Source organism: Acomys minous (assembly GCF_964271855.1).
Source record: "Acomys minous genome assembly, chromosome: 10".
Classification (NCBI taxonomy): Eukaryota; Metazoa; Chordata; class Mammalia; order Rodentia; family Muridae; genus Acomys; species Acomys minous.
In genome coordinates, this window is record NC_140491.1 from 6659427 (window position 1) to 6683456 (window position 24030).

Sequence of the window (24030 nt, forward strand, 5' to 3'; positions counted from 1 at the left end):
GGTCACGGGTGGCTCTCGGCGCTGCAATCTGTTGCGCCGCCTTCGGGAGCCGGCAGATCCGGGTCTCGTGGCTAAGAGTGACGTGGGCCATCGAATCCAAACAGAGGGGAGGAGGCCGGCGGCCAGCAAGCAGCGGCAGCGACAGCGGCGTCCGGAACGCTCCCGGCTGCCACCCTCCCTGCCCGCCGCTTGCCTGGGCGGGTGAGTGCCCCCCACCCGTGGCCCACCGCCCTCCTCGGAGACCCTCTTCGCGTCGCCACTTGCGTGCCCGCGCGCTCCCGGGGACCGCTGCGGCACAGCGGGGGGCTCTGGCTGGGCTGTGCACCCGGGGAGCCGGCCCGGCAGCCTGCAGCTTGGGCTGGACCGGCACCTGCAGTCCGGTGCTTTCACTTTTCGGGCCACAAAGGCAGCGCGGGCGTGCAAGGGGACTGGGGACGGTAACCCCGAAGGCCGGGCGGGTGGCGTTTGCCTGGTGGGTTCGATGAAGTCACCCGGACTCGCCCCTTTGTTGTGATAGCTGCCATCCTGAGAGCCAGAGCTCTTTTTTTTTTTTTAAGCCTCCATTGTGTCGCGGATGTAAAGGATTCCCCCTTTTCTGTTGGTTCAGTGTGTAGAGCCGGGGTTGACAGGGAGCAGGGAACAGCACCGTTATTGGAAGGAATGCAGGGCGAGAGCCTTGGCGGGGGTTTGAGATCCGTGTCGCTGCTTAAAGCCGAAGTTTTCCGAAGTGGCTGTTTAAACGGTTAGGATTTTAGCCAAGACGATACTTGCTTACTGTAGAGAGGCGGCAAGGATGCTTTTAGTCGCCCCAGTCGGAAAAACCGAGGATGTGGCTTGCATCTAGAGCTCCGGATGAGCTTCAGGAAGCATTTATACACGCATTTGTAGAAGATATACCTTCCCAATTTTGTGCTGTGTTTTCAGAAACTACTGGGAGCTATTCGTACCAGAATTTGGGGAAGCCTACGGTTTCCCAAGCGTTCTAGTCTGGAGACGCTCAGGAGGCTGTGTCTGATGTGGAGGTTAGGGGAAACAGCTGCGTGCTCCCGGAGACTCACTGCTCGCGCAGATTGCTTCAGTGTAGCAGCCCACCCTTCGGCCCTCCGTGACAGACCAGAAAACCAACCTGGGTGTTCAACGTGGTTTTTATTTTTTATTTTATTTTATGTTTTTTTGGTTTTTCGAGACAAGGTTTCTCTGTGTAGCGTTGGCTGCCCTGGATTCCCTCTGTAGACCAGGCTGGCCTTGAACACAGACTGATCCACCTGCCTCTGACCAACGTGGTTTTTAAAAGGGACATTTTCCCATCTCCAGGATATTTAATTGAAGTGTTTCTGTGGTAAGCAGCCGGAAAGAAGAACAAAAATAGATTGATTGCTTTCTGTCAAATCTGGGAAGAATCCTTGGTAATTTAGACGCCTTTCTTTGAAGGATGTGCCCTTGGGCAGTAAAGGAACCTGTTATCAAATCTTATCTTCCCGTGTAGATCATGTTTGGGGTTTTTTTTCCCCCCTTTCCTTCCACCATACTTGGAATCCTGTTGATTTAGACAAAGGGAATTTTTCTTTTTTTTGCACTCCCCCTTTTCAGCTTAAAAAACAAACAACTTTATGCCATCCTAAAAATACTTTTCGCTTGTGCGAAATGCTTTTGCGATGATTGCCAAGAATATTGGTAGAAGTACATGAAGAGAAAAAAATAATTGTGCCACTCAGCTTGCCAGAATGTTAGTCCCAGATGCTTTTGCCATTGTTTTATAGAAATACAGTATCGTGCTGCATTTGTTTTTTTGTTGTTGGGGTTTTTGTTTTCTTTTGTTTTTCGAGACAAGGTTTCTCTGTGTAGCCTTGGCTGTCTTGGACTCCCTTTGTAGACCAGGCTGGCCTCAAACTCACAGTGATCCTCCTGCCTCTGCCTCCTGATTACTGGGATTAAAGGCTTGCACCAGCTTCATTTGCTTTTTAAGAAATAAGTTTTATTTATTTTATTTAATGTGTATGGGCACTTTGCCTAGATGTATGTCTGTTCACCTTGTGCATCCCTGGGTGCCCAAGGAGGGGTCTGATCCCCTGGGATCAGAGTTACAGAGGATTATGAGCTGCTCTGTGGTTTCTGGGAACCGAACCCAGGTCTTGTGGAAGAGTAGTTACTGCCCTAATGGGTGAGGCATCTCTCTACTTTTGCCTTTTTGTTGTGGGCACTTTGTTGTTGTTGTGTTTGTTTTGTTTTTTGAGACAGGATTTTTTTGTGTAACTCTCCTAGCTGTCCTGGAATTTGCTCTGTCTGTCTCTTGAGTGTTGGGATTAAAGGCGTGCGCCATCATCACCAGGCATTATTAGGAGGTATTTGTTTGTTTATATCTGTATGTATTTATTTATCTGTAGCTGTGCACGGCGGGTATTTTAGGGTGGAATTCCACCACGGAGGAAAGACAATAGCTATTAAAGCCATGATGTTGCAAGTTCCCCTCCCTTGCTGGACAAGATGGCGCAGGCCTTTAATCCAGGAGGCAGAGGCAGGCTGATCTCTGTGAGTTCAAGGCCAGCCTGGTCTTCAAAAGTTTACAAAGTGAATCAAAGACAGCCAAAGCTGTGGTGATATTGTGAGAAGTAGAAATCAGTAGACGCTGTATGAGGTTTAGCTTGTTAAACCCTCACGGCAGCAAATGCAATGTGGAATTTTAGTAAGGTTTTTCTTTTTCTCTTCCTTTTTAAAAAATTTATTATTTTTGTTTTGTTTTGTTTTGTTTTTTCAAGACAGGGTTTCTCTGTGTAGCCTTGGCTGACCTGGATTTGCTTTGTAGACCAGGCTGGCCTCAAACTCACAGCGATCCGCCTGCCTCTGCCTCCCAAGTGCTGAGATTAGAGCCCTATGCCACCACACCTGCTAGGTTTTTCTTATTTAGTAGTTTCACTCAGGTAAGTTTAGGGTATAATCCTTAGTTATACCATCCTTCAAACGCAGAGCAGCTGTCACCCTCCCACGCACAGGGTCCTGGAGGGATTCACTTTATTAGCATTGGGGTTTAGGTATGTGCCGTCAGATACAGGTTTTTTGTTGTTTTTGTTTTTAAGCACTGACCCCAAAGGAGCCTCTCCTGAAGGGAAGTCCCCTCTTCACCCAGCTTCAAGGGCTAAGTACCATGAAGTATCCTAAATTTGTTAATGCCAATTTAGGTTGATGTCTTTAGGCTGATAGGCTTTCCTAAGACCTATAAAGCTCTATTGACATCCATTATCTCCCGAGTACTTAATTCCAGATGCTTGGTACTCTTTAATTTTTTACAAGTCTTTAAGATTTCTTCTTTTCTGTGTCTGTGGTGTGTGTGTGTGTGTGTGTGTGTGTGTGTGCATTAACATACCAGAAGAAGGTACTAAGTTCCCTACCGCTTGAGCTACGAGTTATGAGCTAGGGGTTATGAGTTTGGTTATGAGCCACCAGACAAGGGTACGAGGAACCAAACTGGGGTCCTCTAGACAAGCGGCAAGTGCTCTTAATGACTGAGCCCTCTCTCCAGTCCCTTTAATTATAAGAAATTATGGCACTCAGTGTGCATTCCTTTCCCGTCGCTGGTGCTGCCATCCCTGCTAGACGACTACCACCATCTCATGTGGTCAGCTGAAGCACTTTCCTGCCTCTCTCCAGCTTTGGCTGCTTATGGTGCATTCTTCATATCACATCCTAAGAGCTTCCTTAAAATGTACACACACACACACACACACACACACACACACACACACACACACGATTGAAGGTCTCCCTGGCAGGCTTGCTAGGCATTTCTTCCTTGCCGTTCTCTCTTATGTACTTTGAGTGTTTGTATTCTACTTGGTCCCGTACTCTGGAGCCTGGCCATGTCCGTCCGTATATTCCTGCTTTCCATCTTCCTTTGTTGTGTCTAACACTAGAATTTGAGCTACAGTCTGAGGTCTTTGCTCTTCCTGTGTCCTGTGGCTTCAGTATTCTCCTAGTCTGCTTTGGCCAGTATGTTTCTGTCATTAAGTTGATAGTTCAGAAGTTGACTTTTCAAAGAAATTACCCCATTTCTCTATTCTTTTTTTTTAATTAGTGGGGTTTCCCATTATCTGGGTTGCCTCCATTTCTTTTTTCCCCTGAGCCAGATGTGGTGGTGCATACCTTTAATCCCAGTGCTCAGGGAGGCAGAGGGAGGCCTGATCTAAAAAAAGAAAAGAAAAGAAAAAAAAATGTTTCCTGTTTCTTACACTGGCAGTTATTTAAAATGACATAATAGGAACTCTGACTGTTCCTGAAGAAGTCAGCTTTCGCCATATACTCCTCTTTAGTAATTTTCAGCAGCTTTTTTTTTTTTTTTTTTTTTGGAGACAGAGTTTCTGTGTGTAGCCTTGGCTGTTCTGGACCCACTTTGTGGCCCGGGAGGCTGGCCTCAAACTCACAGCAGCTTCTTACAGGACAGCCTTAATTCTGTTCAGGAATCCTTGGTGTTTGGGTCAGAGAACATTGTCATTCTGTTTTAGACTTACGCAGCCTGGACAGGGGGTTCTCAGAGTCTGTATCCTTCTCCAACCCGCTTTTTTGTGGTGCTGCAAATTAAACCCAGCCCTTTGTACATGGTTGGTAAGCATTCTACCACTGAGCTACACCCTAGACTTTGGCTGCCACTTCTTGTTGTTTTTGGGGGTGGGGCTTTATGTAGCTTAGGCTGGCCTGGGGCCGATGATGAACTTTGTTCCTGTTGCTTCCTCCAGGCTTTGGATTTTTGAGGCCTCTGTGGAGAGGGCGGCCTTGGTTAACTGGAGTTTTTCCTGTCTCTCCCCCGGAGGCTTCCCTGTCATAATTACAGACATGAGGTGCCACACCCAGCTCCAGATTTGCTGTGGAACAAACCCTTTGGATGATTTTATCGTACATGAATATTTTGAGCGTGTTTCTTGGTTTTTAAATGCCTCTTCTGGAAGCTAGCTCCTCTATAGCTGACCCACCTTGGGGGCACAGTGTGCTAGGTAAGGTTGCTATGCTAAGTGTGATTCTTTCCTTCTTTCATGGAGCTGCAGAGCAGCCAGACAGAAGCTTCCCTGCCCACGTCTTAAAGTGAACACACGTACTGAGCGGCTGAAACCCAAGTGTGTGCTTCCCAGCGTGTCTTGCTTCTCGTGAGCTACAACATTTAGAACTAAACTAGGCTGTTTTTTTTTTTATTAAGATGTCCTTATTTTTATTTTCTGCGTATGGGTGTTTAGCTTGCACACATGCGCACCACATAGTGCGCACAAAGAGTCCACAAGGCAGCATTGAATACCCTGGAACTGAAGTTGTTGTACCATATGACTTTCAGGTCCTCTGGAAGAGTGACCAGTACTTTTTTGTTTTTGTTTTTCTTTTTTTACAAGACAGGGTTTCTCTGTGTAGCCCTGGCTGTCCTTGATTCTTTGTAGATCAGGCAGGCCTTGAATTTACAGAGATCCCTGCCTCTGCCTCCACAGTGCTGAGATTACAGGTGTGTGCTGCCACACCCTGCTTATGACCAGTGCTTTTAACTGATGAAGCATCTCTCCAGCTCTAAGCTGTTTTTTGGTTAAAGACAAGATAGTCTTTTCTGTCCTATTTGAAAATAAGATTTGTATTTATGTTGTTGCTGTCGTATTTGTCTGAAGTTGCAGAACTAGGAGACAGTTTTGAGAAGTACTTTAGGCATGCCTCTAGTTCTGCCTGCTCAGGGTGCTGAGGGAGGAGCGCTGTTCAAGACCAGTGTGGGCATCACGGTTAGCCCTTACTCCAGCAAAGCAGAACAGAACAAGTGGTAACAACCAAGGGCCCGCTAAAACCTCCTGGGTCTTCTTGCTTTGCTCTGAGAGCCTACCCGGCTAGCTCGAGGTAAGTTTGGGAGTATTTTCCTCCCCCTGTGTAGCACTCTATATTTCTCCCATGAAAAAGATAAGTTGTTAAGTCATGTATCTCTACCTCTGTTGATGTGAGTGTCTGACTCTTTGGACTACATTAGAATAAGCAGAAACTGGCCAGGTGGTGGCGGCGGCGGCAGCGCACGCCTTTAATCCCAGCACTGGGGAGGCAGAGGCAGGTGGATTGCTGTGAGTTCAAGGACAGCCTGGTCTACAGAAGGAGTCCAGGACAGCCAAGGACAGAGAAACCCTGTCTCGGAAAAAAACCAAACCAAACCAAACAAAAAGAAAAAGCAGAAACTGCAGAGAGTTCTCAGTGCAAGACCCCTTTGCAAGTGAGGGAGAAAAGGTGCGTGCAGTTGCTGCATTTCTGTCTGTGACTTGAACACAGACAAGGACTAGTGTTTAGTCTTCTGTTCTCTTTTAGCCTAGCTCTTTCTGTGGAGGCTTAGGTCGCTACTTGTAGCCTCACTAAGGGACCTTGGGCTTCTATTAATAGCCATACATTTCTCCCTGTACGTCATCTGCTTGTTAATAAAGAGCTACAATGGCAGTAATGTTTAAAACCAACTGCAGTTCTCTGAGGCCCTCAGAAGTATGAGCGTTTTCCCTGTGTCGTGTTTTTTTAAATTACTTTTGTTTTATGGGTGCGGATGTTGTGCCTGTGTGTATGTATGTCTGTGTACCATGTAAGTGCCTGGTGCCTGAGGAGGTCAGGAGAGAGCATCAGGTCCCCCAGAACTAGAGTTACCGACGACGACGGTTGTGAGTCACCATATGGGTGCAGGGAACCAAAACTGGGCCCTCTGGGGCTGGGGAGATGGCTCGGCACTTCAGAGCACTGACTGTTTCTTCCAGAGAACTCGGGTTCAATTTCCAGCACCCACATGGCAATTCACAACTGTTTGTAACACCAAGATCTGACATCCTCACACAGACATACAGGCAGGCAAAACACAAATGCACATAAAGTAAAAATAAATAAATTTTAGAACTATTTTTTAAAAATGAGGTTGGAGGGATGCCTCAGAGGTTAAGACTACTGGTTGCTCTCCCAGATGTCCTGAGTTCAATTCCCAGTATAGTGCTTATAACAAATCTTTTTTTTTTTTTTTTTTTTTGGTTTTTCGAGACAGGGTCTCTCTGTGTAGCCTTGGCTGTCCTAGACTCACTTTGTAGACCAGGCTGGCCTCGAACTCACAGCGATCCGCCTGCCTCTGCCTCCCGAGTGCTGGGATTAAAGGCATGCGCCACCACCGCCCGGCGCTTATAACAATTCTTTAATGAGATCTGGTGCCCACTTCTGCCGGCAGGTATACATGCAGGCAGAAAACTATATACATCATAAATAAGTAAATCTTCGTGGGAGGCAGAGGTGTAAGACCTGGTGGCTAGGTCCTACTTCTGGAGCGCAGTGAGACACGAAGGGGTGCTTTATTGATCTGCTGGGACGGGGTCTACCAAGCTCTATTGAACTGGAGACCCCGAATAGGCAAGGCTTGGGTCTTTTATGCTCTTACAGAAGCAGAATCGGCAGTTTAAAAAAATGATTGGTTCCTAGTTATTTTATCCCTGAGGGGGCAAGAGCTCAGCTTGGGATGTCATGTGCTGTCAAATGTTCAGGACAGGCTGAGCTTGGGACATCATGTGCTGTCAGGTGTTCGGGACAGCTATGAGGGTGTGTTTTTTCTCGAAAAGTATAGAATAGCCCAGAGGCCATCTCGGAAGGTACTGGAGTGACCAGGGTTGAAAAACAACTTTTCTGTATTTTCCCAGCCCTCTAGAGGCAGAGGCAGGTGGATTGCTGTGAGTTCGAGGCCAGCGTGGTCTACAAAGTGAGTCCAGGACAGCCAAGGCTACACAGAGAAGCCTTGTCTTGGGGGAAAAAAAGACTGACCAAAAAAAAAAAAAAAAGTAATAGTAAGGGACTGGAGGGATGGTCCAATGGTTAATAGCACTGACTATTCTCCCAGAGGACCTGGGTTCAATTCCCAGCACCCACATGGTAGCTCAAAACTGTCTGCAATTCCAAGAGATCTAACACACTCAAACCAATATACATAAAGTAAAAATAAAATTAAAAAAAAAAGAAACAGTAGCCAGAAGGTGGTGGCACATGCTTTTAAATCTGGCATTTGTGAGGCAGAGCTACCTCTGAAGAGTTGTCTTGGCTTTTGATTTGGATTTTTCCTGGGATAGCAGGATGAGGGATTTGAAATATATATTGTTTTTAAAATAATCAAAACTGAAAACATGTATACTTTTCTAAACTAAACCAACATTTAGGTGTGTAGTGGAGCTTATAAACACATATTTAACAATATTTTTAATAGCAGAGCTTTTATTTTGGAGAAAGTTTCCCCCTGCTGCTCATTTTCATACTGGATTTTCATTTCCCCTTTGCTTTTTTAAAAATTGTGGTCAAAACACAGATGTATCAGTTTTGTGTGCGCGCAGAGTGGAGCTGCTTGTTACGCTTGCCTGCACTCGCTGACAGCATTGCATGGGCAGAAGCTTCGGAGCTTTCAACCCTCACGGGCTTGGGTGTGGGTGCAGACAGTCCCGAGCGGCAGAGGTCAGCGCTTCAGTGGCTAGTGTCTTCTGTCCTACAGGACGCTTGGGGTTTGGTAGGTTGGTGTGGTTGGTTTGTTTTAGACAGGGTCTCCCTGTGTAACCCTGGCTAGCCTAGAGCTCACTATGTAGATCAGGCTGGCCTCGAACACAGAGATCTGTCAGTATGTGCCAGCACCACTCTCAGCTGTCATATTTGATAGAGCTCATCTATAAATTGTAAGGCAGCATTAAGAGCTACTTTATTAACTTTATTAGCATTTATAAAGTAACATGTCCACTGTAGTTACAGATGTCTAGTGGATTTTTTTTTAATCTATTGAATTTTTTTCCTTTGGAATGTATGTGTGTGTGTGTGTGTGTGTGTGTGTGTGTGTGTGTGTGTGTGTGTTTCTGGGGACTGAACCTAGGGCTTTGTGCACATAGACAAGTCTGCCCCACAGGATAGAAGCACCTTGAGAAGAAATTTTGGGAACTATTTTCAGATTTTGAAACTTTAATGGTACTGAGTGTAAACAGTTAATTTAGTTGAAACATTTATTTGACCATTTATGGTAAATTTTATCCCTGTGCCTTGCCAGGTAGAGAGACTCTGTGATTGCCCATGAGTAAAGCTGAGAAAAGATGGGAAATCAGTGGGGCTTCACGGTGGGTGGACGCCGCCCTCCCCTTTCCCCCCTGTGCAGAGGAATATCCCCAAGGTCCCAGGGGGCTGTGAGCAGTGGAGGGCAGCTTGCCTCTGAGGGCTGAAGATGCCTCTCACTGAGTTGGCCCAGGGCGTTCTCAGCCTGTCCTGGACTCGTAAAATTCCCACCTGATCCTTGCATACTCCTTTAAAGTGAATAGCTTCAGTTATCAGTCCTGTTTCATAGGTAAACGAAGTCTCTGAGGCTAAGTGATTTATCCCTCTTAGTAATGCTTATTAGCTTGAATCCTTTAAGACATTTTGTGTCTTAATCCCTTGATGACTTGTAAGTTGTCTAAAGTGATTCCTAGAATATGAATTAATTATAAGGAAGGATTTAAAAAATCACTTAGACATGGCAGGCAGTGGTGGAACATGTCTTTAACCCCAGCATATATAAACAGATCTCTGAGAGTTGGAGGCCAGCCTGGTCTATAGAGGACTTCCAGAATCACCAGGGCTACACAGAGAAGCCCTGTCTCCAAAAACCAAACCAAAAAAAAAACCAAAAACAAAACAACAACAAAAAAACCCCCCAAAACAAACAAAAGAAAAGAAAGAAAGAAAAGGCTATGTTGAAAACATAGTATTAGGCCGAGTGGTGGTGGCACATGCATTTAATCCCAGCACTCGGGAGGCAGAGACAGGCAGATTGCTGTGAGTTCGAGGTCAGCCTGGTCCACAAAGCGAGTCAAGGCTACACAGAGAGACCCTCTCTCGAAAAACAAAACAAAACAGCAACAAAAAAAAAAAAAAGAAAAAAGAAAACCTAGTATTATCCAGACTGGCACCATGATAATATGAGGAGACTCGCACCCATGTAACAGAACCTGGTGTGTCAGCACGCAGCTGGAACCCCAGCACCTCCCGTGGGCCAGGGTCAGCAGCTCAAGCAAGGGCTTTCCTCTCATGCATAGTCGGTTCAAGGCCATGAGACCCACCCCCATCTTAGCGCCTCTTCCCACCCCTCCCCCAAACAAGGCCTTAGAGAGAAACTTAATGCTTCTATCTTGTGGACACAGCCACTATGAAGGAGACTTAGCATCTGAAGCGTAAGCAGTTCTGGCTTTGTAAGCTCCCAGCCTGTGACGCTTTGTCACACTCAGACACACTAAGGGCGAGGAAGCAAGAGTGGTCTTGGTGAGGGCTGAGGAGAGAGCTGTTGCCAACCCTGGCTCTTAGAGACGCTTCCTGAGTCCTCCCGCACTCAGCCCACGCGTGTGGAAAGCCGTGAGAAAACTTGGCTGGGTTAGGAAGAGAACAAGGGTATGGCCAGCCAGATCTTTCTTTTTTTCGTTTTTTGTTTGTTTTCTTGAGACGGAGTTTCTCTGTATAGCCTTTGACTGTCCTGGACTCGCTTTGTAGACCAGGCTGGCCTTGAACTCACAGCGATCCGCCTGCCTCTGCCTCCCGAGTGCTGGGATGAAAGGCGTGTGCCACCACCACCTGGCCAGACCTTTCTTTTTTTGGTTTTTGTTTTTTGTTTTTTGTTTTTTGTTTTTTGTACTGGACATTGGATCTCAAGTTGCCTTTTGATAAGGACATGAGTGGTCAGGTACCATCACAGACAGATGACTCCAAAGGCACTTTGGAAATTATGAGTCTCTCCCTCACAAGAACCAACCTGGCCCAGAGCTCGGAAGGTTGAGGGACAGCGTGGCTGGAAGCCTTTAGGTGCTCTCAGGCTCCAGAGGACCAAGGATAGCCTGTCCCGTGGAAGCCTGCCCTCATGCGGAGGCCTGCCCTTCATAGGTGACAGTGAATCCTGGTGGCTGCAGACGTACCCACAGAACTCTGTGCCTCGGGGTGAGTCATATCCTGAGTCCGGCCCTGGCTTAGATGACATTCATTCAGTAGTCTGTCTCGTGCATCCCAGCCTGCTGGAGACAGGTCAGCCTTTGGGCTTCAGGGTTTTTGTCTTTTTGTTTGGTTTAGTTTTTTGGAGACAGAGTTTCTCTATGTCAGTTCTGGCTGTCCTGGAGTTCCACCTGTAGAATAGGCTGACCTTGAACTCACAGAGATCCACCTGCCTCAGCCTCCGAGTGCTGGGATTAAAGGCCCGTGACCAGCAACTTTTGTTTTACTTACATGGGGAGTGGGGGGGAGGGCGAGCATGAGTGCAGTGATGGCTGTGTGGAGGTCAGAGGACAGTTTGAGAAGTCTAGTTTATTCTACCGTGTGGGTCCGAGGTCGAACTCAGATTGTGAGTGTTGGCAGCAGGCCCCTTTACCTAACACTGAGCTGTCTGAGCCAGGACTTCAGACTTTTGGCTTGATACAGGAAGAAGTATGGGGTGGGGGTAGGTGGGGGATGGGGGGAGTAGGAGATGGGGGGTGGGGGATGGGGGGGTGGGGGTAGGTGGGGATGGGAGGAGTGGGGGATGGGGAGAGTGGGGGATGGGGGTGGGTGGGGATGGCGGGAGTGAGGGATGGGCGGGGTGGGGGATGGGGGGTGGGGGTAGGTGGGAATGGGAGGAGTGGGGGATGGGGAGAGTGGGGGATGGGGGTAGGTGGGGATGGCGGGAGTGAGGGATGGGCGGGGTGGGGGATGGGGGGTGGGGGTAGGTGGGGATGGGCGGGGTGGGGGATGGGGGGTGGGGGTTATTAGATTAGAATGAGGCATTTTATATTTGAGAAGGATATGAATTTTGGGAGTGGGCAGAGATAAAATGGTCTGGATATGCCTCCTTTCTTCACTTACTGGAATTATTTATTTTTATTTTTTTGGTTTTTTGAGACAGGGTTTCTCTGTGTAGCCTTGGCTGTCCTGCACTCACTTTGTAGACCAGGCTGGCCTCGAACTCACAGAGATCCACCTGCCTCTGCCTCCCAAGTTCTGGGATTAAAGGCTCTCGCCACCATGCCTGGATTCATATACTACAATTTTCATCACACCTGTAATGGCACCAGGAGGTAAGCAAGGCGTTTGGTAGATGAGGGTAGGAGTTGAGGGCAGAATGCCTTCACAGTATGGGCAGTGTTCTTGTAAAAGAGGCCCAGAGACAGGGTTTCTCTGTGTAGCCCTGGCTGTCCTAGACTTACTTTGTAGACCAGGCTGGCCTCAAATTTACAGAGATCTGCTGCCTCTGCTGGGGTTAAAGGTGTGCGCCACCACGCCTGGCAGAGCTTGGTGTTTCTTGTCATTCAGTAACAAAATGAGAACACCACTGATGTCCAAATAACAGGCCCTCTTCAGACACCAAGGCTGCCACTCATTTATCTGACCGCCTTAGGCACCTGCACACACGTGACCTACACACACAGACAGACAAACATACACAGAAATTAAAAAAAAAAATACATGATTTAAAAAAGTTAATCCTAGCAGAAATGGGCTAGAAGGAAAGTAGTGCTTTCGTGTGTGTGTGTGTTTGTGTGTGTGTGTGTGTGTGTGTGTGTGTGTGCAAATTTTGAGTTTTTGTTGAGGTTGGACTGGTGAAGAAATTTGTAGTATTTATTTGGGCAGTCATTGTGTGCTGGTATGAAATTCCATTGCGTTAAGTTGTTTTAGTAATTCAGCTGCATGTTGATTCTTCTTCCTGTTCTCAGGGTCCCTAAGGACTTATTAGCTAAATCATTTTCAGGAAAGGAGAAATGAGAGAAGACATAGGCTTGAGTCCCACCTCTCGGTGCTGTGGTTTTGGGCAAGCCACTGAAACTCTCGGGCCCTTAGTTCCTTCCTCTTAATTTTAGTTTTCTTTCTTTCTCTTTCTTTCTCTCTCTCTCTCTCTCTCTCTCTCTCTCTCTCTCTCTCTCTCTCTTTCATTTATTTGAGACAGGATCTTCCTGTGTAGCCTTGGGTAGCTTGGAAACGCACTTATGTAGCCCAGGTTGGCCACCTTTTAGGTAGGAGACTCCATGCCCAGCTAGTTCTTTTTTAAAATATGTAGGTGAGGACACGGGATCCAGCTCAGTTGATGGAGTCCTTGCCTAGCACGTGAGCTGGCGCTCAGCACTGTACAAACCAGGGCCTTGCGGTCCATGACCGGAATCCCAGGAGTCTCGGCACTTGGGAGGTAGTGGCACATAGTCAGATGTTCAGGGCTAGGCCTCTAATCCCACCACCAGGAGGCACAGGCAGGGAGATCTCTGTGAGTTGGAGACCAAGTTCCAAGCCAGCCACACGGTGAGACCACGTCTTAAAAACAAGAATGAAAATGGGAGAGAATTGTCCCTCTAAGGCTGTGATAGGACCCCTGTAAAGTTGCCGCTTGTTGGCTGTGTGCCTGACAGTTGCTTTTCTCTACTGTGACCTTGCTAACAGCACTCACTGGCTCAGCCTTTCCGCCCGAGGCCCCGTTGTTTATTTATATTTGTATTCTCCATTTACCTCTATACAACTAGATATTTATTGTCTTTTTCACCTGCTTTACTTTCTACCTTTTGAATAATATGTGCTCTAAAAAGGGTACTTTGAAATTTTGTGTCTTCCTCCCCCCACTCCCCCAAGGCAGGGTTTCTCTGTGTAGCCCTGACTGTCCTAGAACTTGCTCTGTAGACCACCCAGAGGTTTGGGTCTTTTTAAAATGTTAGATATAGCCGGGTGTGGTGGCGCACACCTGTAATCCCAGCACTCAGGGAGGCAGAGGCAGGCGGATCGCTGTGAGTTCTTGAGGCCAGCCTGGTCTACAGAGTGAGTCCAGGATGGCCAAGGCTACACAGAGAAACCCTGTCTTGAAAAACAAACAAAAGGTAGAATATAATGCTGGGCATGAGGGCTCACATCTTTCGTCCCAACACTCTTTCCTGGGGCAGAGGCAGGCAGATCTACAGGATTTTGAGGTCAGGACAGCCATGGCTACATAGAGAAACAAAAAACAAAACAATAACAAAAACAAAAACAAGCAAACAAACAAAACCCCAAACAACCTGTGGGAGACCATTCATTCACAGTTCTGGGGACTGAGTTGGTTGTCAGGCTTGGTGACAAATACGTTTAGCTGCTAAAGCAGCTGGGCAGCCCAGACTAGAGTGTTGACACTACTACACGGAGTTTGTAATTACAGTCGGTTGCTGTGATAGGAGGGAGGAATTTTAGCTCCCTCCTAATTGTGATTTTTCAGGTGTATAATGGGTTTATTTCCACAATAAGTGAAATGTTTTTGGTACAGCTTTAGCAGCATTATGCAGTCCTGGGCCAGCCTCAGCCCGAGGCTGTCTCTTTTCCTTGCATGTTTCCCAACAGACAAGTGTTGCTCAGGACACTTCACACTGGGAAGCTCACTGCCAGCTGTCTAATTTTTGTGGCATTCTGAAATTGTCTTTGTAAGCTTGAAACACTCTAATATGCATTGTTGGGCCTAGCTCACAAATGGAGACTGAGATCCCTTCTGGCGTTCACACTGTGACTTCCTGTCCAAGGTCTGTCACATTTGAGCTATGTGAGTGTGATCAGATTGCTTTCATATCAACCCATTTTTCTCTTGAGATAGCGGTAGCTCAGGTTGTCCTTAAACTCACTGTGTAGCCGAAGATGATCTTGAACTCCTTTTTCCTGTGTGTGTGTGCGCGTGTGCACGCGTGCACAAGCCAGTGGTCCATGAAGATTGTCTTCCTCAGCCATATCTATGTGTGTGCTTGTGTGGGGGTGCGCACACAGGTGCCCTTGGAATCCGGAAGAGGTTCTTGGGAATTCCTGGAGCTGGGTTTACAGGTAGTTATGAGCCGCCTGACATAGGTGCTCTGACATATGGTCCTCTGCCAGAACCATTTGTGCTCTTAACCACAGAGCCATCTCCATCCCAGCCTGCCCAGGGTCATGTCCTCCAGTGCTGAGGATCAAAACTTGGCATTGTGAGTGCTAGGCAAGCACTGTTCCCACTGAGCTGCAGCCCCTTTGTAGCACTGACTGGCCTACAACTTCCTTTGAACATAGATCTGTTTGCCTCTGCTTCTCAAGTGCTGGGATTGTAGGCAGTGTCTGACCCAGTGCTGGCTTCATGACCCACATTTCAGCCCCAGAACCTTTGTAAAAAAGTTGGATACAGTGGTACACGTTGGTGATGTCAGCACTCCTAAGGCAGATGGGATGGAAGAGACAGAATCCCCAACCTTGAAGCTTACTGGCTGACAAACCTGGAGTACAACAGAGTGTGACTTGAGTTAGAGATTCTGCCTCAAAACAAGATGGGAGCTGAATGTAGGCATATTAGTAGAAAATTCTAGAACTAAACAGTTTGCTAGTCATATATGGTACATTGTTCTGTGCAGTCATTCTACCACTGAGCTACACGCCAGTGTTTCGCACCATTCTGAATAGCACAATTCAGCTTCACACCTTCCTTTTCTTTCTTTCTTTTTTTAAGTTTTATTTATTTATTTATTACATATGCAGTGTTTTGCCTGCATGCCAGAAGAGGGCACCAGATCTGATTATAGATGGTTGTGAGCCATCATGTGGTTGCTAGAAATTGAACTCAGGACCTCTCGAACCAGTGCTCTTATCCTCTGAGCCACCTCTCCAGCCCCTTCTTTCTTTCCTTCTTTCCTTCCTTCCTTCCTTCCTTTTTTTTTTTCAAGTCAGGGTTTCTCTTTGTAACAGCTCTGGCTGTCCTCGACTCTCTCTGTAGACCAGACTAGCCTCAAACTCAGAAAGATCCTCCTTCCTCTGTCTCCCAAGTGCTGGGATTAAAGGCGCATGCCACCACCGCCTGGCATCATACCTTCCTTTTCTGTCCCACACAAGAGGTGACCCATCCCTTTGTTTCCGTGTATCTACCCTGTATATGCCAATTGCTCCTTAGTCTCATAGTTACCATCTACTCATCAGAACTCAGACTGTTAGTGCTTGTGTTCAAGGAAACTGTATTTAACTTTAAGACTTATTTATGTATTTTGTGTATATGGGTACTTGGTCTGCATGTACATCCACACTCCAGAAGACAGCATCAGACAGTTGTGAGCTGCCATGTGAATGCTAGGAATTGAACTTAGGACCTTCAGAAGTGCTCTTAACTACTGAGTCCCGTTACTTAACTTTAATAACGGGCCTTAATGCGAGAGTAGTGATCCTAGCAATTAGAAATGCCAAGAAGAAGCGGGCATGGTGGTGCATGCCTTTTAATCCAGCATGGGAGGCAGAGACAAGGCGGATCTCTTGTGAATTCGAGGCTAGCCTGGTCTACAGAGCGAGTTCCAGGACAGCCAAGGCTACACAGAGAAATCCTGTCTTGAAAAATCAGAGGAGGTGGGGTGGGAGGCAGAGATAGGCAGATCACTGTGGGTTCAAGGCCACCCTGGTCTACAAAAGCAAGTCCAGGACAGCTAGGACTGTTATACAGAGAAACCTTGTCTGGGGGGGGGGAAGCTTTTTAAAAAGTGGAGGGGGGGGAGAACATAATAAAATTTAATGTATATACTAGGCCTAGTTAGAGAGTAACAAAAAGAATCAATGTAGAAAACAAAATAAAAACATTCCTTAATTTCTTTTATTGTCTTTTCTTTTTTTTCCTTTGAGACAGGGTTTCTCTGTGTAGCCCTGGTTGTCCTGGACTTGCTTTGTAGACCAGGCTGGCCTTGAACTCACAATGATCTGCCTGCCTCTGCCTCCCGAGTGCTGGGATTAAGCATGCACTAACCACCACCACTCAACTGATAAGACAGTGTATTAACTCTAACCAACAAGTTTACTGATTGATAAAGATTCAGACAATTTAACGTACTCAGTGCAAGAAAATTGAGACGGACTTGTCCCTAGAGATAACGGCTGTAGTAAAAGAAAAAGTTCCTTTCTAGGGCTTGGCACTATGGCTCTGCAGTAAAGTACATAATACCTGGGCTCATAGTAAGAATAGGGGGACTAGCCAGGCGTGGTGGCACACACCTTTAATTCCAGCACTTGGGAGGCAGAGGCAGAGGCAGGATCTCTGTGAGTTCGAGCTCAGCCTGGTCTACAGAGTGATTCTGGGACAGCCAAGGCTACACAGAGAAACCCTGTCTGGAAAAACAAACAAACAAACAAACAAACAGAATAGGGGCACTGGAGAGATGACTCAGCAGTTAAGAGTGCCGGATGCACAGTCATGAAGACTGGAGTTCAAATCTTAGCCCCCATGTAGCAAGCACGCCATCTGGTATGTGTCCCTGTTCCTACCCCTAAGGAGGGCAGGGACAAAACTTGCTGTTACTGTCTACCTCCCAGCCTAGCTGAGAAGGTGCAATCCAGATTCCAGGATTCTTAAATGGATTAAGCAGAGAGTCAGAGGAGGACGCCAGGTGCCCTCTTGTGGCTTCTGTACACATACACACTCACAAGACTTTAAAATAAAGTCTTTAAGTTGGGCTTCGTGGCACAATCCTTTAATGTCAGCACTTGGGAGGCAGAGGCAGGCAGATCAATGAGTTCGAGGCCAGCCTGGTCTACAAAGCTAGTCTAGCACAGCCAAGGCCACACAGAGAGACCTTGTCTCAAAAAACAAAACAAGAAAACGAATTAAAGTCCTTAAATCTTTTTTTTCTAATTTAATCTATGTTCATTCTTCTTCTTTTTGACTGCACATACATCTGTGTGAGGGGATTAAAAGCCCTTGAACTGGAGTTATAGACAGGTGTGAGCTGCCATGTGGGTGCTGGGAACTGAACCCAGGTCTTCTGGAAGAGCAGCTAGTGCTCTTAAACGCTGATCATCTCTCTAGCCCGCCATTTGTTTTTTTCAGCAATATCTTTCATTTACATGTATGTGTATGTCTGAACATGTATACAAACATAATACCCATTTGTCAAAATATAATTTGATTCAAATAGTAAAATATGTAGGAAAGGGGCTGGAAAGATGGCTTGGCAGTTAAGAGCGCCAACTGCTCTTCCAGAGGTCCTGAGTTCAATTCCCAGAGACCACATGATGGTTTACAACCATCTATAATGTGATCTAATAAATAAATAAATCTTTAAAAAATATGTAAGAAAATAAAGGAGGACCCTTTGTTATCTGATTACTGGAACAATGAATGACCACTATGATTATTTCAAATAATATCTCTCTTTACTTACCCAGTTTAAATTCTGAGTACGTGAAAGCCTTGAATATTTTTTAAAGCCTCAACCACAAGAATTCACATCGAACATGGAAATTTCTAACTCTTTTCTTGGTTGTGAGCCATCATGTGGGTGCTGGGAATTGAACTCAGGACCTCTGGAAGAGCAGTTAGTGCTCTTAACCTCTGAGCCATCTCTCCAGCCCCCTCTAATGCCTTTCTTAATAGGAAACTGAAAGTCTCAATCTAAATAAATCTGTCTGTCTGTCTGTCTGTCTGTCTGTCTGTCTGTCTGTCTGTCTGTCTCTCTCTCTCTCTATCTATCTAGGTTTTTGAGACATGGTTCTCTCTGTAACTTTGGCTGTTGGCTCAAGAATTCTCTTGGAAAGGGCAGGGAACAAGCGTTTACTGAAGAAAGAGAATTAGGAATTGGTGAAAGAATGGTTATAAAAGGGTGTATCTTTTTAGAATAAAGCCCCCCAAACTGAAGAAAAACTGAGGTGCAGTCATGTGGGGGCATTTTTTTTCCTACTAAGTTGACTAGGCTGACTTTGAGCAGATAAGCCCTGAACCTGGAATCTTTCTTCTTCAGCTTCCCAAGTAGCAGAGACTACGCCTTGTGCCAAAGGCCTTGCTCTAAAAAAGTTATTTGGAGAAGAATCTTGGGCCTGGAGAGATGGCTCAGAGGTTAAGAGCACTGGCTGCTCTTCCAGAGGTCCTGAGTTCAATTCCCAGCAACCACGTGGTGGCTCACAACCATATATAATGTGATCTGATGCCCTCTTCTGGCTGCAGGTGTACATGCAGACAGAGCACTGTATACATAATAATAAAATTTTTTTAAAATTTATATTTATTGTAAATGAGTGTTTTATCTGCAGAAGAGGACATTAGATCACATTACAGATGGTTGTGAGCCACCATGTGGTTGCTGGGAATTGAACACAGGACCTCTGGAAGAGCAGGCGGCACTCTTAACCACTGAGCCATCTCTCCAGCCCCCAATAAATCTTTTTTTTTTTAAGTGGCAAAGCCAGAGCTATGGGTTAGGCTGGTGGTTGAGCTCTTATGTAGCATCTTGAAGCCCTGGATCCCATCCTCAGCTCTGAAGGGAAAGAAAATTAGTAAATTCTTTTTTTTTCTTTTTCTTTTCTCTCTCTCTTTCTTTCTTTCTTTCTTTCTTTCTTTCTTTCTTTCTTTCTTTCTTTCTTTCTTTCTCTCTTTCAGATAGGGTTTCTCTGTTAATAGCCCTGCCCTTCCCTACTCTCTGAGTAGATCAGGCTGGCCTTGAACTCACAAGATCCTCCTGCCTGTCTCCCTGGTGCTGGGATCACAAGTGTGTGCCACCATGCCCAGCTGGGTTTGTTTGCTTGTTTGTTTGTTTGTTTGTTTTTTAGCATGGTCCTAAGAACAGAGTTCATGTTTCTGGGTTTCATATATAAAAAGATGTGGAATTATTCGTGTCGGACCATCACTCTGGTACCTCTGGGGCAAGGAAGTGGATTAGAAGAGCAGGAAGGTGGCCAGTCCTGTGCTTCTGAGGCAGCTGAAATCAGTTGCTTTGAAGACTGTGACATCAGCTGCTCTGCTCTTGTTACTTATTGCTGAGAGTATTTGGCCTAGTTACAAACAACTTTTATTTTTTTCGAGACAGGGTTTCTCTGTGTAGCCTTGACTATCCTGGACTCACTTTGTAGACCAGGCTGGCCTTGAACTCATAGTGATCTGCCTGTCTCTGCTTCCTGAGTGCTGGGACTAAAGGCGTGCGCCACCACGCCTGGCCTTACAAACAACTTTTAAGTTTATTTCTTTAAGGAATTAAGTCCTGGCTATAAGCATCATTCTCTTCTCCTCCTTCTGAGACAGGGTTTCCATTCTCAAAAGCACACTGTAGTAGAATTACCTGTCTTTTTTCTAATCTCCATAGTTGTAAGCAAGCCATTAAACTGACCCCTGCAAAGGTGAAATTAGGTAAGTTGAACCCATGTGGCAGGCCTAGTATTTGTTTCTGATGGCAGATTATGAATTGATTAACAGCACTGGAAATATTCTTCACTGTATATAGAAATAGCATGACTCAGCAGAGTTAACTATTGGCACATGCCAACAAAAGTCTTTTTTGTTTTTTTGGGTTTTTTTGTTTTGTTTTGTTTTTTGTTTTTTTTCGAGACAGGGTTTCTCTGTGTAGCCTTGGCCATCCTGGACTCACTTTGTAGACCAGGCTGGCCTGGAACTCAGAGCAATCCGCCTGCCTCTGCCTCTGGGTGGATTCCCAGCATTGACTCAGTGGCCCTGCTAAGCCTTGCTCAGCACAGTGCAATTTCATAATGTCTCTGAAGCAAATGTGAGGTGACATTGGTTACATTGTTCAGCTTCTGTTGCACATTGGCGCACCTTGTTTCCCAACGGTGATCATTCTACTAAAAGAAAAAAAAAAGGGAAAATTTTGGTTTTTTTGCTTTTTGGAGACATGGTTTCTTAGTGTAGCCTTGGCTGTCCTGGAACTCATTCTGTAGCCCAGGCTGGCCTCCAACTGACAGTAGTCCACCAGCCTCTGCCTCCCAAGTGCTGGGACTAAGAGCGTGCACCACCAATGCCACCACTTGGCCAAAACAAACAAACAAGCATTATTAAAGATGGGTGTTTAAAAAAAAAAAGATGAGAGCTGTGCCGAGCAGTGATGGCGCACACCTGTAAACTCAGGGAGGCAGAGGCAGGCAGATCTCTGAGTTTGGTCTACAGAGTGAGTTCTAGGATAGCCAAAGCTACACAGAGAAACCCTGTCTCAGAAATAATAAAATAAAGTAAATAAAGATGGGAACTGTAAAGTGAAAATTGAATAGAACTGAAACAGCTCAATTACGTGTAGAAAATTCTGTAAGGAGTGTCCTGGTTTAAACCGTTCTTTCTCATCCATAGAAGCTAATCAAGATGAACATAATCTAAACCCCAGTCTGTTTCTGCATTCCTGGCATGTATAGATATAAACACTGTCAAGAATTCCATAAATGTTTCTGCAGTGAGTGCTGTGGCTGAGACAGTAAGGGAGGTGTGGACAGTGATGGTGACCAAGATGGAGTCGTTGGGAGGAGAGACAGGTTGAATTGAAGGCCGACTTGAAGAGAGCTGTGTTTACACTTGTGACCGATTGTTGGGAGATAGAAGCTAATCTCTTTCTAACCCTGGTGCTCTCCGAGAGCCCCGTGTTCAGAGGCAGGAGAGCTGGAAAGGGCTTGGGCATTTTGGTATTTGAATTTCATTTTCAGACATCTTTGTGAGGGGCTGGAGAGGTGGTTAAGAGCACTGTCTGAGGGGAGGTAATCCCCCTCAGGAACAGTCATAGGGGAGGGGAATAAGGGGAAATTGGGAGGGAGGGAAGAATGGGAGGATACAAGGGATGGGATAACCATTGAGATGTAACAAGAATAAATTAATAAAGGAGGAAAAAAAATAAATAAATTAAAAAAAAAGAAAAGAAAAAAAAAAGAGCACTGTCTGCTCCTCCAGAGGTCTGAGTTCAATTCCCAGCCACCACATGGTGGCTCACAACCACCTATACTGGGATCTATGCTACGTATTCTGGCCTGAAGGTGTACGTGCAGATAAAGCACTCATATAAATCCTTAAAAAAAAAAGTCTCAGTTAAGTTGGGTGTGATGGCACACACCCATAATCCTAGGATTTGGGAGGTGGAGCCAGAAAGATCAGAGTTCATAGTCATGACCAGCCTGGGCTACAGAAGACCTGGTCTCAAACAAACAAAAAAATAATTTTAACCCACACTTCATTCGCTGAGGAAGACTCGGACAAGTCTAACCTCCCTATAAAGGGAGATTATATTTACTTTGAATTTTCTGTCCATTGTACACAGTTCACTAAGGAGAATCCTGACCCCTACACTCACTGCTCACTGAAAGGTGTGGCTCCAGAGTGGCTCCAGAAGATGTGAGCTGACAGGAACAAGCCGGAGTTTGCACGTAGGGCTTCCCAGCTTTTGGGAGGCTGGCTACAAGCACTTCCATTTCTCCTGCTTGGCTCCTACGAATAGGGTTTAGATGAAAAGACACTTGAGGAGAAACAGGTTGCACAGACTGTTCTGCAGCTTGATTTCAGGACAGGTTAGAAATGTCTTCAAGCCAGAGTGCTGGCACACCTTTAATGCCAGGACTCCAGAGGCAGAGGCAGGTGGATGGCTGTGAGTTCCAGGACCCCAGAGGCAGAGGCAGGTAGATGGCTGTGAGTTCCAGGACAGCCAGGGCTCTGTGTAAAGGGGAAACCCTGTCAAAGAACCAAAAACAAAGAAACAGACGAACCAAATAAACAAACAAAAATTACAAAAACACAAAAAAGGAGAAAGATATGTCTTCAAATCAGTCAGCGAAAAGGTTCAGAGGAGCAAAGAGACAGAACTGCCAGGCCTGATGACCACAGATCTCTCCAGGACCTATGAGAGAACCAACTCTCATAAACTGTCCTCTGATCTCTGCACAGCTCCCCACACATTATTTCTCTCTCTCTCTCTCTATTTCTCTCTCTCTCTCTCTCTCTCTCTCTCTCTCTCTCTCTCTCTCTCTCTCTTTTGGTTTTTCAAGACAGGGTCTCTCTATGTAGCCTTGGCTGTCCTGGACTCTCTTTGTAGACCAGGCTGGCCTCGAACTCACAGCGATCCGCCTGCCTCTGCCTCCCAAATGCTGGGATTAAAGGCGTGTTCCATCACCCCCCAGCTCAATCTACTTTCTTGATAGCATAAAGTTTGATTTATTTTTTATTTTTATTTTAGCCAAGCATGGTAGTGTACCCCTTTAATCCCAGCACTTGAGGGGAAGAGGCAGACAGATCTCTGTGAGTTCGAGGCCAGCCTGGTCTACAAAGCAAGTCCAGGGCAGCCAAGGATACGCAGAAAAACAATAACAGAAACAAAACAAGAAAATTTTGTGTAATTTTATTTCAGTAGCAAATACTGGTTAGGAATTAAGTAATGAAGTAGAATAGGCCGTAGCATCAGAGGTAGGGCCAGTCAGAACACCCAAAGACACTTTCTATAAAGTTGGGCTGGTGGCTGGAGGAGCCAGTAAGTAACTTGTGTAGCTTCATATTCATACGATAAAATTGTAATTAGTACATATTAGTAATATTTTCATAAGGTATATACCACTAATAAATATGAGCTACACATATGAGTCCATGCAGTATGTGAAATTTTCATGACTGAAGAGAAACTCAACAGTACTCTTAACTATTTTTTCTTTCTTTCTAGATTTAAATAGTTGAGGAAAATCAAGCTGGGTAACCATGGCTGAAGGTGGATTTGATCCCTGTGAATGTGTTTGCTCCCATGAACATGCGATGAGAAGACTGATCAATCTGGTGAGATGAACAGCAGTCCTGTTCAGAGTTCTCCGTGTTCTTCCTGGTTCTGTGAGATTAGGGTTTGATTAGTTATGCTTGTGCTGTGTTCTTCCTGGTTCTGTGAGATTAGGGTTTGATTAGTTATGCTTCTGTTGCAGTCACAGGGCATGCATGACTGAAGGCAACTATGCGAGGAAAGGGCTCACCCATTCCTGCTTTCCCTCAGGGCGCGAAGTCAAGGCAGGAGCCTGAGGCAGCAGCTGATGGAGAGTGGAGCGGCCGCGGAGGAACATTACTTCATACTTGTACCCCACGGCTTGCTCAGCCTGCTTGCTTTCTTTTTTTTTTTTTTTCTTTTTCTTTTTTGTTTGTTTGTTTGTTTTTTGTTTTCTTTCTTGGTTTTTTGAGACAGGGTTTCTCTGTGTAGCCTTGACTGTCCTGGACTTGCTTTGTAGACCAGGCTGGCCTGGAACTCACAGCAATCCACCTGCCTCTGCCTCCCAGGTGCTGGGATTACAGGTGTGTGCCACCACATCTCCTGGCTCCTGAAGAGAGGAATTTGTTGTTGTTGTCAT

The 24030-nt window shown here is 45.9% G+C and overlaps 1 protein-coding gene across 4 annotated transcripts in view; it reads left to right on the plus strand.

Moving 5' to 3' along the window:
* Positions 1-24030, plus strand: part of SMIM14 (small integral membrane protein 14) — a 71212-nt gene that overhangs the window by 32985 nt on the left and 14197 nt on the right. For 3 of the 4 annotated variants that reach the window (XM_084797615.1, XM_084797616.1, XM_084797617.1), the window contains one exon: positions 23364-23473. In XM_084797615.1, coding sequence (XP_084653741.1) covers positions 23399-23473 — 75 coding nt within the window. In that variant the 5' untranslated portion in view covers positions 23364-23398. Of the gene's footprint in view, positions 1-2; positions 202-23363; positions 23474-24030 lie in introns of those variants that run through there. The other variant, XM_084797614.1, reaches the window with a different exon arrangement.